The following is a 15,503-nucleotide window of genomic DNA, read 5'->3' as shown; positions in this document are numbered from 1 at the left end:
AGACGAAATGCAGAAGCTTCGTCGGAAGTGGCATTTAGATGTATTTACACACTGTTTAGTGCAGGACAAGAATGCATTTAACCTGCAGTTACAAATGCATGAATGATGTTTTGATATACAAGACATACAATTTTGAATGCTCATTTGAAATTATAAGAAATTAAATATTTTTTTTAAAAAATCAAAAGATACTTTAAATGTGAAATTAAAATGGCCAGTATGTGTCAGCAAGTCATTGTTAATAAGCGAGTCATTGCGATTGAACCGAATCATTTAAACGGTTGATTCATTCAGGAACGAAACACTGTCATGTTGCTCAGAGACGCAAAACTGTGCTTTGGTGGCTGTGTTTGGAATTATTTTTTATAGTAGAAATAGAGCAAAAACAGGCAATATGGTGTCTAAAACGCAAATATGAAATTATATAAATATGTAAATTTTCTGCCCCTATATCTTCAATTTTGTGATCATTTTAAATGCATTTTACATGACTGAATAACAAAGTGAAAGAACGCACTATAAATGCGCGCGCACATCATTAAAACAACAATTATGATATTATCGCAGACGATTATATTGCACACTCCGCACCACAGTCTTTTGGGCTACTTTGTGCAAAACCTCTTGCTAAAATGTCAAAGCTTCATTTTAACCACCAATGCAACGATGCAATTATTTAGCTTACCTCTAACGTTACATGCTTGCGAAGGGTTGATGTCATTGTCTTGACGAGAGTTTATAAGCTGCTAGTTTGGTTTAGCTACTCTGTAATTAATGTGTTTTAAAATGTAGCAAAGTACAATTTTTCAAACAAAATATACTTAATCAAACGTAAAATTGCAGATTTTAAAAATTACTTTAAAAAGTAGAAGTATCTACACAAAAAAGATACTCAATTACAGTAATGCGTAATGTTACCTATAAATAAAATTAAATAAGTAAGTTAGTTCCAAAGCAGCGTTTTTCATTTTATGTAAATACATTTTATTTCATTATAATTTTAACTAAATTATGTACTAAAATAACCATAAATGAAAATTAAAAGCTTTATAAACATAAAAAATATCAAAAACATACAATTGCTAAAAAATAAATAAATATTCATAAAAAAAACATAATTCATAATAATAATAATAATAATATCTTTATCAGTACAATCCTTTACATTCCTCAAAGCTTGAGAACAGCTGATGGAAACCAAAGACGGTAAATACACCAGATAACTTAAGACACTTTGCCTATCACTATGTCTGTCTGATCTACTTACTGCTGACAGACACAAATGGCTTCTGTAACCTGCCCAAACCTAATGGGAGATCCTCCAGGGACCTCAGAAGTGGCTTATTTATTGACTCCGAGCCCAATCGCTGGTGTGACCATGGACAAACTCAAATAGATGTCCTGACAGAGCCATTGCATGACTCTGCTTGCAAGGCAGATGTATTAATATTCCTCGGACACACACTGCTGCTGCACAGATGCACGCTGTCCTGACCCTAATTCAAAAAGAGACGGGGTGTGGAGGTAAGAGCCGTGCACGGCCAGCTGGATTGGTCCGAGTCCAACAAGGTCACGGGGCTGGTATTCAGCAAAGCAGGCATATAAATTTAGCTTCATGAAAAGCCATGGATTATGTCTCGGGACTCTCCGATTTCGTCTTCAGAGGAGTGGTTGTGATAGCCACCCCTCAGGTGTCAAGAGGTGGGAGATATTTCAGTGACACTGCACTCACTCACGCACACCGTCCTTCTCTGTCGCTTCTGCTCTCCGGCTGCACTGCACTCAACGGAGAGCTGGATTTGGGATTTATTATCAAGAACTGAGGCTTGAGGACTTAGGAGAGATGTGTGGGGTGTGAGAAAGACCTGTGAACTACAGACTAAACACAGTGTGCAATAAGTCGGAAGAAGTATCATGGATGCATTGGCTTTAGAGGCAAAAGGGGCTAAGAGTGAAAGCGCAGGAGTTTCGGCACCCCCCAAACCGAGACCAAAACCCCCCCAGAAAGCAAAACGAATTGTTTACTTCGAGGTGGAGATACAAGATGTCAAAACCCGGGAAAAACTACTGCTCCTGGATAAGGTATGTGTTAGATACCATACAAATGACAAACCATTACTTGTGAATGGGGCTCCTCCTGAAAAAACAACAACAGGTGAAACCAGCCTAAGATGGTTTTAGCTGGTCTTCCAGCCTGTTCACTGTTTGTTTGCAGGCTGGTTTTACTGGGGTGTTTCTTTGACTGATCAAATGGGTCTAAGACCAGCCAACAGCTTATCCTAGTTTCAGCTAGTTTTCCCCCTGTCCACGACTCTAGATGTTCACTTTGTTTACACAATGCAGAGAAGTAAAGAAATCATCTGTAATCATCAGCTGTTATAGATGACGGATAGCTAACAGTAATGCGAGAACAACTAATGCACATGCTGTAGGTTTGTAATAATAAAGCGGTCACTATCAGGCGGGTTCTGCATTAGTCGTGTTTGCTTTCGGAACATGAGAATCTCCTCTGAGCTTCCGGGAATTCCTATGTGTGATCCGCTGCTTAGACATGCATGTTTAGAATAGAGGAAACCTGATTTATGACTGCATGACGTGGAAAACCGCAAAGAGGAGCACTGTGCATATCACATATGTATATTGAGTGTTTTAAGTAATTATGATTGCAAAGCAGAATGTGGCTATTTAGCAGCCTTCTGTCCTTCTGCAGGTAGAGCCAACAGCCACTATTTTGGACATTAAGGCTTTGTTCCACAAATCACGTAAGTTCTGCTCAGTGCTGAGGACGCTATGAAACTGCAAAGCCTTTCATTAAATAGCTTTCTACAAGGAAGATGATAAGTTGATGACATAGAAATAATGGCTTTAGCCAAGTCTTACACGCCAGGCTTCAATTTTCACAGATCCGCACTGGTATCCTGCCAGACAGTCTTTATGCCTAGACCCAAGTGAGTACACCTTTAAACTGAGTAATATCTTAATGTTGTTCATTTACAGCATATCACTGAAGCATGTTATTGCACTCTACCACTGTTCATTTATTTGATTTCAAAACAGTTGAAATGTTGATGTGCTAATATAACTAACCTCTGCATGATCCTCTGCATCCAATCTCCAGATCTGGTTCACCAACACCAGCTCCTCCAAACCTGTGAAGATACGACTGTTATTCACTGAAATACCTCTGCATTGCTTTATTCACCATATACTCACCCGCTCTCCGTGTGCACCAGCCAAAACCTGTTGTTTGGATTAACCTGCTGCATTCTTCTGTTTTATGACACAGACTAAGTGAACATAGTTGGTGTCCATATCCATTATTTTAGACACTGTGGAGAGCATTAATTGTAGTGTTACATTGTTGATTTCAGAGGGAAAACCCTTAAGAGATGAGGATATCCTTCAGGAGCTTCCTGTGGGAACCACTACAACCTTCTACTTCAGAGACTTGGGCGCCCAGATTGCTTGGGGAACTGTGAGTGTTCACTTTTTTTTTTTTAATTTACAAAAAAACTACAGGTGACAATATATGAACCAATCTTAATTTTAATTAGAGGCCAGAATGCAAGTTGAAATTCTGTTTCTTTTTTAAGTTTTATTTTCAGAAGTATGCCTTTCATTACAACAGCACAGTGTAGAGTAGACAAGAAGAGAAGAGGGAGACAGAGAGAGGGCCGGGATTGGGAAAGGTCCTATAGCTGGGATTCGAACTTGGGACGCCCATAACGCACATCGACGCAAACACATGTTGTGCAATGCAAAACAATGATGATTTACAGATGAACAAATACATGCTGCATCGTTTTACTAAAACATGTATGTATAATCTAGAAAAGTTTTCATCTTGAAATGACTAATAATGTAAAAGTTATTACATTTACTTAATAAAAATCTGAATATACTGCATATATATATATATATATATATATATATATATATATATATATACATACATACACACACACGCACACACACACACACACACACACACACACACACACACACACACATATATATATATATATATATATATATATATATATATATATATATGTGTGTGTGTGTGTACGTACGTACATATATATATATATATATATATATATATATATATATATATATATATATATATATATATGTATGTATGTATGTATGTATGTATGTATAATGCAGCAAATAACAAATGTGCCATGACTTGTAGGTGGACATTTTTACAATTAAACTAAATGTAACTAAAATGAAACTTATTGATCAGACACACTGGGGATCTACTGTAGTAGACTGTACACAACAGGTGGCTTTCAGGCAAGTTTTGATAACATTGGTTATTTTATAAGTCTTAGACATGTGCATAGTCCTGTCCTATCAGATACGCAGCAGGCCTCTTGATCAGAGAGCCACTGAAAGAAAGACACAAATACACATAAACCATTCTCTGAAAACGGTGCTGGGTGAGTTCCCATGAATCACAGATGATAAACTGGGTACTGAGGTGTCACATGTACAGTATTTGATTATTTTCAGTGAAAGTTGAGTCAGTATCGCAGAGGAGAATTCCATCTAAAACACAGAAGGTCTTCTGAACAGTAAGATAACTGACTCCACTGGAAATCTCTTTATATATATATATATATAATATGGAAAAGAGCAGCCTGGACATTCTACTAACTAACTTATTTTGTGTTCCAGAGTTATGTGGTCGCGTCTATGCAGTTAGTAGCATTTTACAATGGCTTTGAACGTGGCTCATCAGAATTTAGCTTCAGTCTTATAATCTTTCCCTGGCAATGTGAAAGTCAGATCAGCGGCTGTACAGTGTGTGCACAGGCCTCTGGTTCAGTTTTCTCTCACCTCCCCACTACTCAATCCTCTTTCTCAGAACTCGTAATCTCTCTGGCACCGTTTCCCCACAGGTGTTGATCCCGTTCACCTTTTGCATGCGTAGCCCCCCTTGCCCACTCCCGTCCTGACTCCCACAGGACAGGGATGATGTCAGCACATGGGAGGTATGCACTGTACGTCACTTTATGAGCTTGTGAATGTGTGTTTGCAGGTGTTCCTTATGGAGTGCATTGGACCACTTGTCATATATCTGCTGTTTTATTTTCGACTGCCTTTAATCTACGCTCCCAAGTACGAGTTCACCGCCAGTAGGCATTTGGTTGTGCAGTAAGTATCATGAAGAAGAGCGCCGTCATGTGTTTAGTCTGTTGGATTCAGTCCAGACGGTGGGAACAGTGTCTCCTAACAGCTGACCTATACTGGTTAACCAAGAGACCGGCCCAGAAGTGTATTTTGGGAATGATGTTTAGAAGCATTTGATTGATGTGTTTCAGGAATACACTTTTATTTGATGATCTGTTGACTCTCTGTTCTCCACAGTATTGCCTGTGTGTGTCATTCCTTCCACTATGGGAAGCGAATCTTGGAGACGTTGTTCGTCCATCGCTTCTCCCACGGCACCATGCCATTTCGCAACATCTTTAAAGTGAGGATGCCTCGCCATGGTGTTTTTGGGTGTCATTTATGTTTATATACATCCCAGAAGGCAGCAGTGTGTGACTGATGCATGCTAGGATTTATTTAGTTTTGATGTGCATTGCACTAAATAAATGTGCATTGCATTAAATAAAGATTAGATCATGCCTTCAATATAGTTGATAAAAATGCAGAATAAACAGAATAAGCACTGATTTTCAGTTAAAGGCAATCAAGCAGTTATATTACAGTATGAGTCTGTAAATCACATGTGATTCTTTCTTTAACAGAACTGTTCCTATTACTGGTGCTCTGCTGCATGGATGGCTTATTACATCAATCACCCTCTCTACACACCGCCATGTATGTAACATCTCACTCAAATGCTCTGCACCGTGTTTAATGCATTGAACCGTTGTTCTTAAAGCCAGTCTGTTTACATGCAGATTATGGGGAGACGCAGGTGAAGGCAGCTCTGGGAATCTTCCTAGTAAGCACGCTTCTGTAATGTACATTTGTTTGTCTCATCAGCGTTCTTTACTCACTGATTTGTCATTTTTGCAGTTCTGTCAGCTTGGCAGCTTCTCGATTCACATGGCTCTGCGCAATCTCAAACTATCTGGTAAGATCTGTGAAATAAATCACAAATCTCAAGTCAGCTACTCCGGGTTTGTTTGTATAATGCATTCAATTGTTCTTTACGAAAGGCTGTAAGGTGAAGAAGATTCCTTATCCAACCAAAAATCCTTTTACATGGATATTTGCACTTGTTTCGTGCCCAAACTACACATACGAGGTGAGACCCACGGCTGATTGCAGTGTGAGTGATTGTGAGTGTGAGTCATTATGGAGTTGTGCAGTGATTATGTGTTTTTGTAGGCCGATATTTAAAGTGACATCTGTCTGGTTCTCTTGACAAAAACCCATTGGGATTTTAAATTGGCTTTTGGATTTATTAAGGAGTTCGTTTTGGTTCTGAACTACTTAGATGTCTGAACCCGGAGAAGCCGTGATTAACACACTATGTTACTATGCTCACTTGATTGCCCTGTGCTAAACCAAAAACGTATAGACGAATGTTGACGTTGAAATCCAAAGTGGTCCATTTATTTTAATACAGCATTGTCCATAGCAGTTTCCTTCAGTGTAATAATACAAAGAAAAAAAACCTTTGCCCTTCCGGGTCAAACACCTGTAGACAACATTATATCTGTTGTCTTTATACCTGAGGCCAAGTTACAAACATGCGCCACCCAGTGTTAAACAAAGAAATTACAACCCAAAAACAAAGCGGCATTTGGCTCTAACAGGATTGATGCAGAAAATATGCTCAGTGAGCAACAAAAGTTTATGATTCTTACACATTTTGTTCATTGGAATAATCCTCACAAATAAAAACAGAGTCTATTTATTTTAATGCCTAAATACAGTTGGTAAAAAAAGTAAAATAGCTGAAAGTGTGCTATAAACTAACTGCAGGATGGGCATATCTTACCCAAAAATGAAATGCATTCTGTGTCTGACTGTCCATTTTTGTTTTGATCTGTGTGATTCTAACTCTAACCGAGTTCAGGGTTGACGTTTAGCTGAAAACACATTGCTTTGCAGTCAGTGGAGGCCAGTAAACTGGGTCAGAGAATGCAGACTCTACCTTACCTATATATATTTAAACACGGATAAATCACTCATTAACTTTGAGTGTCAGGCTCGCAGTCTTCCAGTATCTGTTGCGCTTGTGTTCTCAATCTGGCAACCCTTATGAGCGTCGAGTCAGTATTTTGAATTTGGACTGCGGTACCCATTTCAACCGCTAGCTGTCAGTGTTACATACTGTAAAGGCAGCCTCTGTAGTCCCAGTTATCCACTTAGCGAGAGCCAAAAAATAAATAGATATATAAAAACAAGTAAACAAAAAATATCACGAGCGGGTTTTAATGACTATTTTATGTCATGGAATAAAAGCAGTGTGGTTCACACCTTATTCAGACATTTCAGTTTGGACAATGGAACCAAAAGAGCTAAAATTGTAAATCAGTTCCAGATTTTGTCCTACAATGATACATCATCCCTGCAGTACTGTAGAATGTGTCCAGTGTGAACTGGTCCTGTAATGAAATGCTGACCCCTGCTGGTCTCGATAAGTATAGGCCTAAATAACAGACACTGTTTTTCTGTAGCTGGGTTCTTGGCTGGGCTTCACCCTCATGACCCAGTGTGTCCCGGTCTTGTTCTTCACTGTGGTGGGATTCGTACAGATGACGGTTTGGGCCAAAGGAAAGCATCGCAGCTACCTGAAGGAGTTCAAACATTACCCCACACTGCGCTCCCCAATTCTGCCCTTCATCCTATAGCAGGAAAATACAACACTACAAATAAGATATACAGAGGATTGTTTTTAAATCAGATACAAGTCAGAGATTTGCTAGGTTATATATACATATATATATATATATATACACACACACACGTAATGAAATAAATAGTACTACGAGATATTTGTAATATTGTATTTGTCAAGTAAAGCCATTATATTTTAATTACAAATGTAAAATATAGAGTATAATGTATTGTTTATATACATGAATGTAGAATATTGTGCAAAATTATGGAAATAAAAAGATATTGAATTAGCAGACAAAGTACCACTACCTAGAAATAAAGAGTGACTTTTTTTGTCTTTTCGCCTCAGTCTTTATGAGATGTGACTAAAGCAATGATGTCAGTTGAAGAGCAAACCTGTTCCTTTATTTTGGGGTGAATATAACACACTTAATTCCTTCCTCCAGGCGAGACTGAAGTTAATTAATTTGTATCTAGCATATATCCATCCCCTCTCAATTACTTCCAGGTGGTGTTATATTCTGCATTAGAAATTAAGTCTGGTACTCTTTATATAAAAGAATAATAATTGTTTTCTATCTCACCATGAATGTCAATATGAATGCTTCTCTCAGAGTAAATGAAGTGGCTGTGCAGTGCTCTCCAGATCTCTGCAAAACGCATTACAGAAAAGATTGATGCCACAAATACAATTTCAGATTCTGAAACTGGAATTTATTTCCTAACTCCGCACGTCCATTTTAAGACATCTCTGAACATCGTACATTTAATTGGACAAGAACAATGTTTATATACGGTAATATTGCAACACTGTAAATCAGACCTGACAAAAACAGAAGGACAAAACACAGGTGAATGAAAAGCTCCACCGTAGAAATAAAATAACACTTCTGCTAAGATGAATGGTCCCGTCAGCCCTGCGAGGGATGGACAGAAGGACAGATGCAGGGCTGAATCATGTGGAAGAAGAGAAGATAAGCTGAGGAGGATTGTGCAAATCAAGTCTTAAAGAGTTCGTGTTTCTCCAGCGCTCTGAGTCAGAGCTGAAAACAGCAGCACTATGAGAAGAGACGGCTGTCGTCCTGAAAGTGGCTCCTCTGCAGCACCTTCACGTGATTCTCGTAGATTTTAAGAGCGGGGCCGAGTCTGAGCGACAGACCAGTCAACACGTCACTGCGCTGCATCAGCAGCAGGGACTTCCCATCTACTTCCTGTCAGAAGAGAGATACAAAGGTGCAAATATTTTTACTCAGTAAGGACAAAGATATTTATTATGTTACAAAGGATTTAGATTTCAGATAGAGGCTTTTCTTTTGCACTTTCTTTTCATCAAATAGTCTTGGAGAATAAGTGTCATCGTTTACACACACACACACACAAAAAGAGCAGCACAATTGTTTTCATCATTGATATTAATTGCTTTAGTAGCAAGTCATTATATCAGAGTGATTTCTAAAGGATCATGTGACACCGAAGACTTGAGAGATGATGCTGAAAATACAGCTTTGACCACACAGGGATATATTACATTATAAAATTTATTACAACAGAAAGCATATTGTAGACTTGTTTAGATTTTACATTTCCTTAGCCAACTTATTCACATAATTATGGCCATATGATTGGAAGCAATATCTAGTGAGGTTTGTTTAAAGTCACCATATAACTCATACTGATCCTTCGTCCTTCTTTCTTTTAGTCAAACAAGCTTTTTATGTCTAAAAACTACTCTAGTTAAAGAAGTTGGATCTTATAGTTTTCTTGAAGATTTCATTATCATAATGTGTTGAGTTGGTTTTAATTCCCATTATTGTATTCCTATTGTTGTTAATCAATGATGATAACGATGATAGAGGAAAGCAAAGTGTTGCTGCACTTTGAATTCAGAATTTAATGCATTTCATTCATTTAGATTAACTTTACTTGGCTAGTAATCTAAAATAGTTTTTGTCCGAAACCTAAACTCAGCGTAAGCTAAAGAAATGTCGTTCACATTATCTTTGGCATGAAAATATGAAAAGAACGTCTTTTGCATTGTAAAACTATGATTTCATTTTTCTCTAGGTAAATGTATTTCTTTAGACTTCAGATGGAAAAAAAAACTAAAAGATGTGCAAACGCTGCACTGAATCAACACTTTGGGTGCACAGAGATCAATAAAACCGTAATGACTTAAAATGAATAAAAAAAGCAGGATCCGCACTCACTTTACATCAGTAATCAGTAGAGTTAAAGTATGCTCGTATGCTCTTGGCAGGTTTGGTTCAGGTCAGTACTAACCTGTGTCCTGAAAGCCAGCGCCTGCTCAGGGAAGCCCACAGACGTGAAGTACCTGGCCACATCGGCCACGCTCCAAAGCAAAGGGTCCTGCCCGATCTCAGTCTTTACCACATCACTGACAATGACCAAAAACATTTACATATCACAACAACAAGACATGATCCAATGGGGTTTGACAACATGACACTTCTTCTGTGTGATGCCACAGAAATGACACGTTGAGTTTAAGTCACCATGAAAATGCTGGCTTTTACTCACTTTCCGTTATTCATCCCTCCATTGTTAACAGGTTCTTCCTCTGTTGTGCTCTTGGTGCACATCTCACCTGAGAAAGCACAGGTTTGAGTAAAATCGACGGATAGGGTGTGAGATTTAAAGAGCAGAGGCAGAACGCTCACCCTCCTCAACAGCATCAGGCCCTCCTCCGTCAGACTTCAGCGCCTCATCCTGACGACAGACAGACAGACAGACAGACAGACAGACAGAATATGAAGCCGAGGAACAGGACAGATGTGCTGTGACTGGAGGCGCTGGGCAGACATGCTTACCGGCGTGACTGTGCAGTGTGACAGCAGCAGATCCTCGGCCTGAAGAGAGGAGAGACAGACGGCTGCCGGCTGCTGCACGAGCGCCACAGATCCTGTGGGTGACAACCACAGATCAAACCTCTTACACATTTAATCTTGGCTTCATCTGACGGAGGTCTGTCACTCTCAACAGATAGTAAACTATCCAAATCCTTGACATGCAATGCAATGCAATGCCTGAATTTGGCAGAAAATGAATGAAAAATGAACCAGAATTGTACCAGACTGATGGGGGTGCAGGAACTTTACCCTGTCAAAATGTGTGTTTGTATGTTTGTCCCCTTAGACTTACTTTTCTAACAAATTCAGTGAGGAAAAAGATGTATATTGAAGAAAGATGGATTTTTCTGCTTTCACTTGATTACTTTATTAGTCACTAAAGTGTAGGAGAGCTCAAAATGGTTACACAATCCTCTTAGAACATCTGCGACATTTATAAAATAAATAGATGAATAAAAATAGACCAATATTTTACATTTACATCTATACTGAAAAACATCCATACTTTTAAATAACCCTTTGGACAGACGCAATTTGCAATTGCAATTTTTTGCATTGATGGTGGATGCTTGCATATTTTTTGTCTTATGCTGCAGAATGTGATTTTGTACCTTGTTTGATTGTAAACATGATGCAATAAAAAATAAATACATTTTTTTTTTTTTATCATTCATCAGCTGGAAAAGAAATTGTTCTGAAAGTGATTCAAACGAGATCATAGCTGGGGTGTGGACATTGTATTTATAGTTATTTGGTGTGAACAGTCTCACAAGACTTGCTTTTTAACTAAGCTTAACTCATTTATTTGAATTACAATCTCTATTTAAATGCTGGTTAGTTTGCTGTTTTATATTGAGAAGTTAATTTCAAAAACTTGGGCACCTGTGTCTTGCTGGACTGCAGGCTGTGTGTGCTCAGGGAGGATGTAAGTGCTGTCTGTGTCCTGCCTCAGAGCATCATGGGTAGGAGAGTTCTTTGAGGATGCGGGGGAGGGAACAGGCTGACTGGTGTGACTGCTGGTGATGGGACTCATGCTGATGCCCGAGTCAGCGGTGCTCTGAGCGCACAGGGCGTCCAGACTGCTCTCATCCCCCTCCTCGTCCATACTGCTGTCCATTCCCGCTGTCGTGGACATCTCGTCCTAAAAAGATTGCAGCATTATTATTATTATCAGCATTATATTTTCTAGTTTCTATGGAACTTTATATAAATTATCTAATAAAAGTAGATACACTACACTTTTATTCATCAGGGATGCATTCAAGTGATCAAAAGTGACAGCAAAGATTTCTAATTCAAATAAAAGATTTAACCTTCTGATTATCAAAGAATTAAAAAACAAAACAAAACAACAACAAAAAAACATTTACAATCATTGATATGTCTTTAACAGCAAATCAGAATGATTTCTTAAGGATCATGTGACACTGAAGACTGGAGTAATCATACTGAAAATTCAGCTTTGAGTCACAGGAATACATTGTGATAATATTTAGCAATAGTATTAATATTTTTTTATTTTACAATCTTCATGAACAGATATATAAAAGCCTTGGTGAGCATAAGAGATTTCTTTCAAAAACATGATAATAATAATAATAATAATAATAATAATGTTTTAACAGTAGTGTATACACAATCATATACCGTTTTAAAATAATACTGGCATCTAAATAGAGATTAAAACCCTTTTACTTTGATTACAAGATGAATATTGTCACAAGGTTATAACACAAAATTGCAAAGATGCTTTTCCCTGGCAGTGGTTTAAAACATCTAATTTTAAATTAGCATAATTTTTAGTGAATTTATACTTTAAACTGAAATTCTAGCACTGTCATACTCTTTATTGCGTTCAGTCTGTGAAAAACTGAGTAAACTACATAGGGAAGACAGATTTTAATGTTTGATTCTGAAAGATTGAACTGTGTTCTCACAACAAGAATTCTTTACATAAAGGTCTATATTTTTCTTGGGCCAGGTTGTTGTGCGTTTTAAACTTTGCATTTTTTAAACTATTTAATGGCAGACTCCCATTATGTCATTTCAACCCATTTAGTGTGCCAACATGCCCTGGTACTGGTTCACTGAATCGTCCGACGCAACAACGTTGCAAATGTTAACAAGGCCATGAATATTTCCACCAAAAAGCACGACAAATACCAAAGACGATAGGGGGAATAAACATCTAAATCACAGTAGCGCGCACTCAGGGGCGTTGAAAAGGACTTCATAATGATTAGCAATACTGTAACGTACCAGTATCTCACATTTAAACGAACAGATTTCAACAACCACACTTTGTGATTATGCTCAACCCATCGCTCTGCAAAACCGGATTATCATCGACCTGAGCGTCAATGTCTGAAGGCCGCGCGCACTGTTTATTCAGTCGAGAGTGCGCAAGAAATTCCTCTTCGTCCGTTCTTTCGTACGCTTTGAACCCCGGTTTTGGTCGGCACAGTGGGGTTAGGAACGTTACAAACACATCGAAATAACTTAATCACACAGTATGAGGAACATTAGGGAGTGAGTTTGCTGAATGGAGGCGCGCTGAACTCCGACTCGCGCGCTGAGAGCAAAGCGGGCGGGCTCATGAATATTAAGTATTAAGTTACGTCAGGTTCGTCAGCGCCCCGAGAGAGAGAGAAGCGCGGTGAGTTCATGTATATTAACGAGCCACGCCATTGGCGAAGTTCACGCAGCCTAGTTAATATTCATGAACCCGCCCCGCTTCGCTCCGAGGCGCGCTGCCCGAGACAAGCGCGTCCCAAACCAAGCCAATGTTAAACGTGGCTGAAGCCAACATTTTTTCCCTTAAAAAAACACACAGAACTAACGTTCGCCTTAACTCACATGTAAAAACCGTGATAAATAAGTACGGCAAGTTCACAAGCCGCACTGTCGACTTCGGCCGCACTTCGAGTTCCCGGAGATAAAGGTTCATCCAGCAGCGCGTCTAATGACTTGCGCTTCAATGATCCCGAAACATTGTCGCATCGGACTCCATCACGACACGCACACGCGCAAAACAACAGTCTCTCGCCAGTGCGTTAAATAACCGCTAATGCAATTGTCTCCGGTGTCGCTCCTTGTGCGAAATGCGTCAGTCGGCTGATCCGTGGTGTTTTTGGTGACTTTCCCCCGCTGTGCAAAAGCGAGCTCGGATTTAATTGACATCGCGAAAGTTGAGTTAACGTGACCGGACTCATCCTGCGCTCACACAAAAACTCGCTCCGAGAGATTTGGACATCGCAGGTCGAGCGCTTCCATTGTTGGCGATTTCCCGACGCTCGTGAAGGATCGCGCCGCTCCCCGTCTGCGACAGCGCGCGCGCGCGTCTCTCTCTGTGCGCGTTTGCACTTGCGTTCACCTTTGCATACGCCACAACTAGTGATTAAAAACACAAATACTTCACATTCCGCGTCACGTTTTTCCCGGAGCGCAGCCGCTTCTCGGTTCACTTACTTCCAGATCCTCCATGTGATCCTCCTCCTCCGCGGGACCCAGAGCGCTTTCGCCGGGGCTCCAGTCCGCGAGACAAGGCTGTTTCACCGCACACTTGCTCTGCTCGGGTCTTCTCCTGCCTCTCAGCACCTTTGCCGCGTTGCGATAGGAAACCGAGCCTTTATAGTTGACTTTGAGCACCGTCTGCTCCTCTATCAGTTTCTCTAGTTCTGAGCGGGTTCGGTCCCAGTCCGAGCCGTGTCGTCTTTTGACCATCCTGCAAATTCTGTCCAGGTCCGGTCGCGCTTTCCTGGACCTCAGCGAGTCTATGGAGCCCAGGATCCACTCGCGGTACGGCTCAGACATTATTCCTAATGCGCTTCAAGCTTGATAGAGTGGATGAAGTGCGTCAGTGTTGCCTTCGACGTGACGCTCGCAGTCTTTCGAGCCGCGGCGCGAGCGCGCTGGAGAGATAGAGAGAGAAAAAAAAAAAAAAAAAAAAAAAACGGAAACATACTGTACGCGTGCGTTGATCACGTTGAGCGCTTTTAAGGTGGAATGCGCGAGATGCGCGGCCCGCCGCTAGGAGATTTAAGGAGGCGTTGCTCAGTTGCACGTTTACGTGCCGCTTAAATGGCTGTTTATGCTGCTTTGGAATGCAATGCAAGCAGACTGCATTACTGCGTACGATTTGTTTTAAGTTACACTAGAATAAGTCCGTTTTATGCAATTGCAAACTTTTCATTTACGTTCCTTTTTTAATCCAGCTACTGATTTTGGGATTGAAAAGGTAAAAAAAAAAATCACTTTTTAACCATACAAATACTAGTTACGAAGGAAATGAGTGGAGTGGAATATTACCTACCTACGTACTGCATACTACGCTACAAATAGTTTGTGAAACAATGGGTTATGCAACCTTAAATATCTAAAACAGTAGTACACTGAGCTCCATGTGAGAAACAAATATAAGAATTTGTTAGTCATATATATATATATATATATATATATATATATATATATATATATATATATATATACACCCCCAATTTAAACATCTTAAAATGTCAGTCCATTCAAATGAGCAAATTTTTTTTTGTTTTTTTTTTTGGGTCAAAGTACTTCTGCTTTATTGATCACACTAGAAATGGAAGGTCAAGTCAAGCGCATTGCACTGTGGGATACGTTATTGTGCAGTGTGCTTCACATTTTAGCAAATGTAGTAGGTCATCTCAAGGAGATTTATAATAATAACTTCTCTGGTCTGCTGCCAGCTCATTTTGAGACAGAACATCATGTGACTAATGACAAAACCAATCCATCGTTTATGCTTTCAAAGAAAATGGTTAAAACTGTTAAATGTCCCGTGACAGA

General features: G+C 39.5%; 2 protein-coding genes across 2 annotated transcripts; one reads left to right on the top strand and one right to left on the bottom strand.

Annotated features, from left to right (window-relative positions):
- The first annotated feature begins 1,528 nt into the window (after positions 1–1,528).
- Positions 1,529–8,517, top strand: LOC113067679 (very-long-chain enoyl-CoA reductase). The gene is made up of 11 exons (XM_026240074.1): positions 1,529–2,082; positions 2,711–2,762; positions 2,904–2,948; positions 3,372–3,475; positions 5,051–5,166; positions 5,380–5,485; positions 5,766–5,838; positions 5,922–5,965; positions 6,040–6,097; positions 6,183–6,271; positions 7,653–8,517. Exons 1-11 carry the CDS (start codon positions 1,915–1,917, stop codon positions 7,824–7,826), a joined length of 1,029 nt encoding a protein of 342 aa, XP_026095859.1. The 5' UTR covers positions 1,529–1,914; the 3' UTR covers positions 7,827–8,517.
- LOC113067678 (polycomb protein SCMH1) lies at positions 8,508–14,658 on the bottom strand. The gene is made up of 7 exons (XM_026240072.1): positions 14,151–14,658; positions 11,565–11,823; positions 10,644–10,735; positions 10,494–10,542; positions 10,354–10,420; positions 10,096–10,210; positions 8,508–9,026 (listed from the first exon to the last, which is right to left on the bottom strand). The coding sequence occupies exons 1-7, from the start codon at positions 14,493–14,495 to the stop codon at positions 8,874–8,876; spliced, it is 1,080 nt and encodes a 359-aa protein (XP_026095857.1). The 5' UTR covers positions 14,496–14,658; the 3' UTR covers positions 8,508–8,873.
- Between the last annotated feature and the right edge of the window lie 845 nt (positions 14,659–15,503).

The sequence above is a fragment of the Carassius auratus genome, linkage group LG28B, assembly GCF_003368295.1.
Source record: "Carassius auratus strain Wakin linkage group LG28B, ASM336829v1, whole genome shotgun sequence".
NCBI classification, from domain to species: Eukaryota; Metazoa; Chordata; class Actinopteri; order Cypriniformes; family Cyprinidae; genus Carassius; species Carassius auratus.
This window is presented reverse-complemented; position numbering and strand designations above follow the sequence as displayed.

Coding starts and splice junctions, on each gene's coding strand:
- LOC113067679 (XM_026240074.1), top strand. CDS start 1,915: ATGGATGCATTGGCTTTAGAGGCAAAAGGGGCTAAGAGTGAAAGCGCA. Junction 2,083..2,710: donor AACTACTGCTCCTGGATAAG/GTATGTGTTAGA, acceptor GTCCTTCTGCAG/GTAGAGCCAACAGCCACTAT. Junction 5,839..5,921: donor CCCTCTCTACACACCGCCAT/GTATGTAACATC, acceptor GTTTACATGCAG/ATTATGGGGAGACGCAGGTG.
- LOC113067678 (XM_026240072.1), bottom strand. CDS start 14,495: ATGTCTGAGCCGTACCGCGAGTGGATCCTGGGCTCCATAGACTCGCTG. Junction 10,543..10,643: donor CACACTGCACAGTCACGCCG/GTAAGCATGTCT, acceptor GTCTGTCGTCAG/GATGAGGCGCTGAAGTCTGA. Junction 10,211..10,353: donor GGAGGGATGAATAACGGAAA/GTGAGTAAAAGC, acceptor GGTCATTGTCAG/TGATGTGGTAAAGACTGAGA.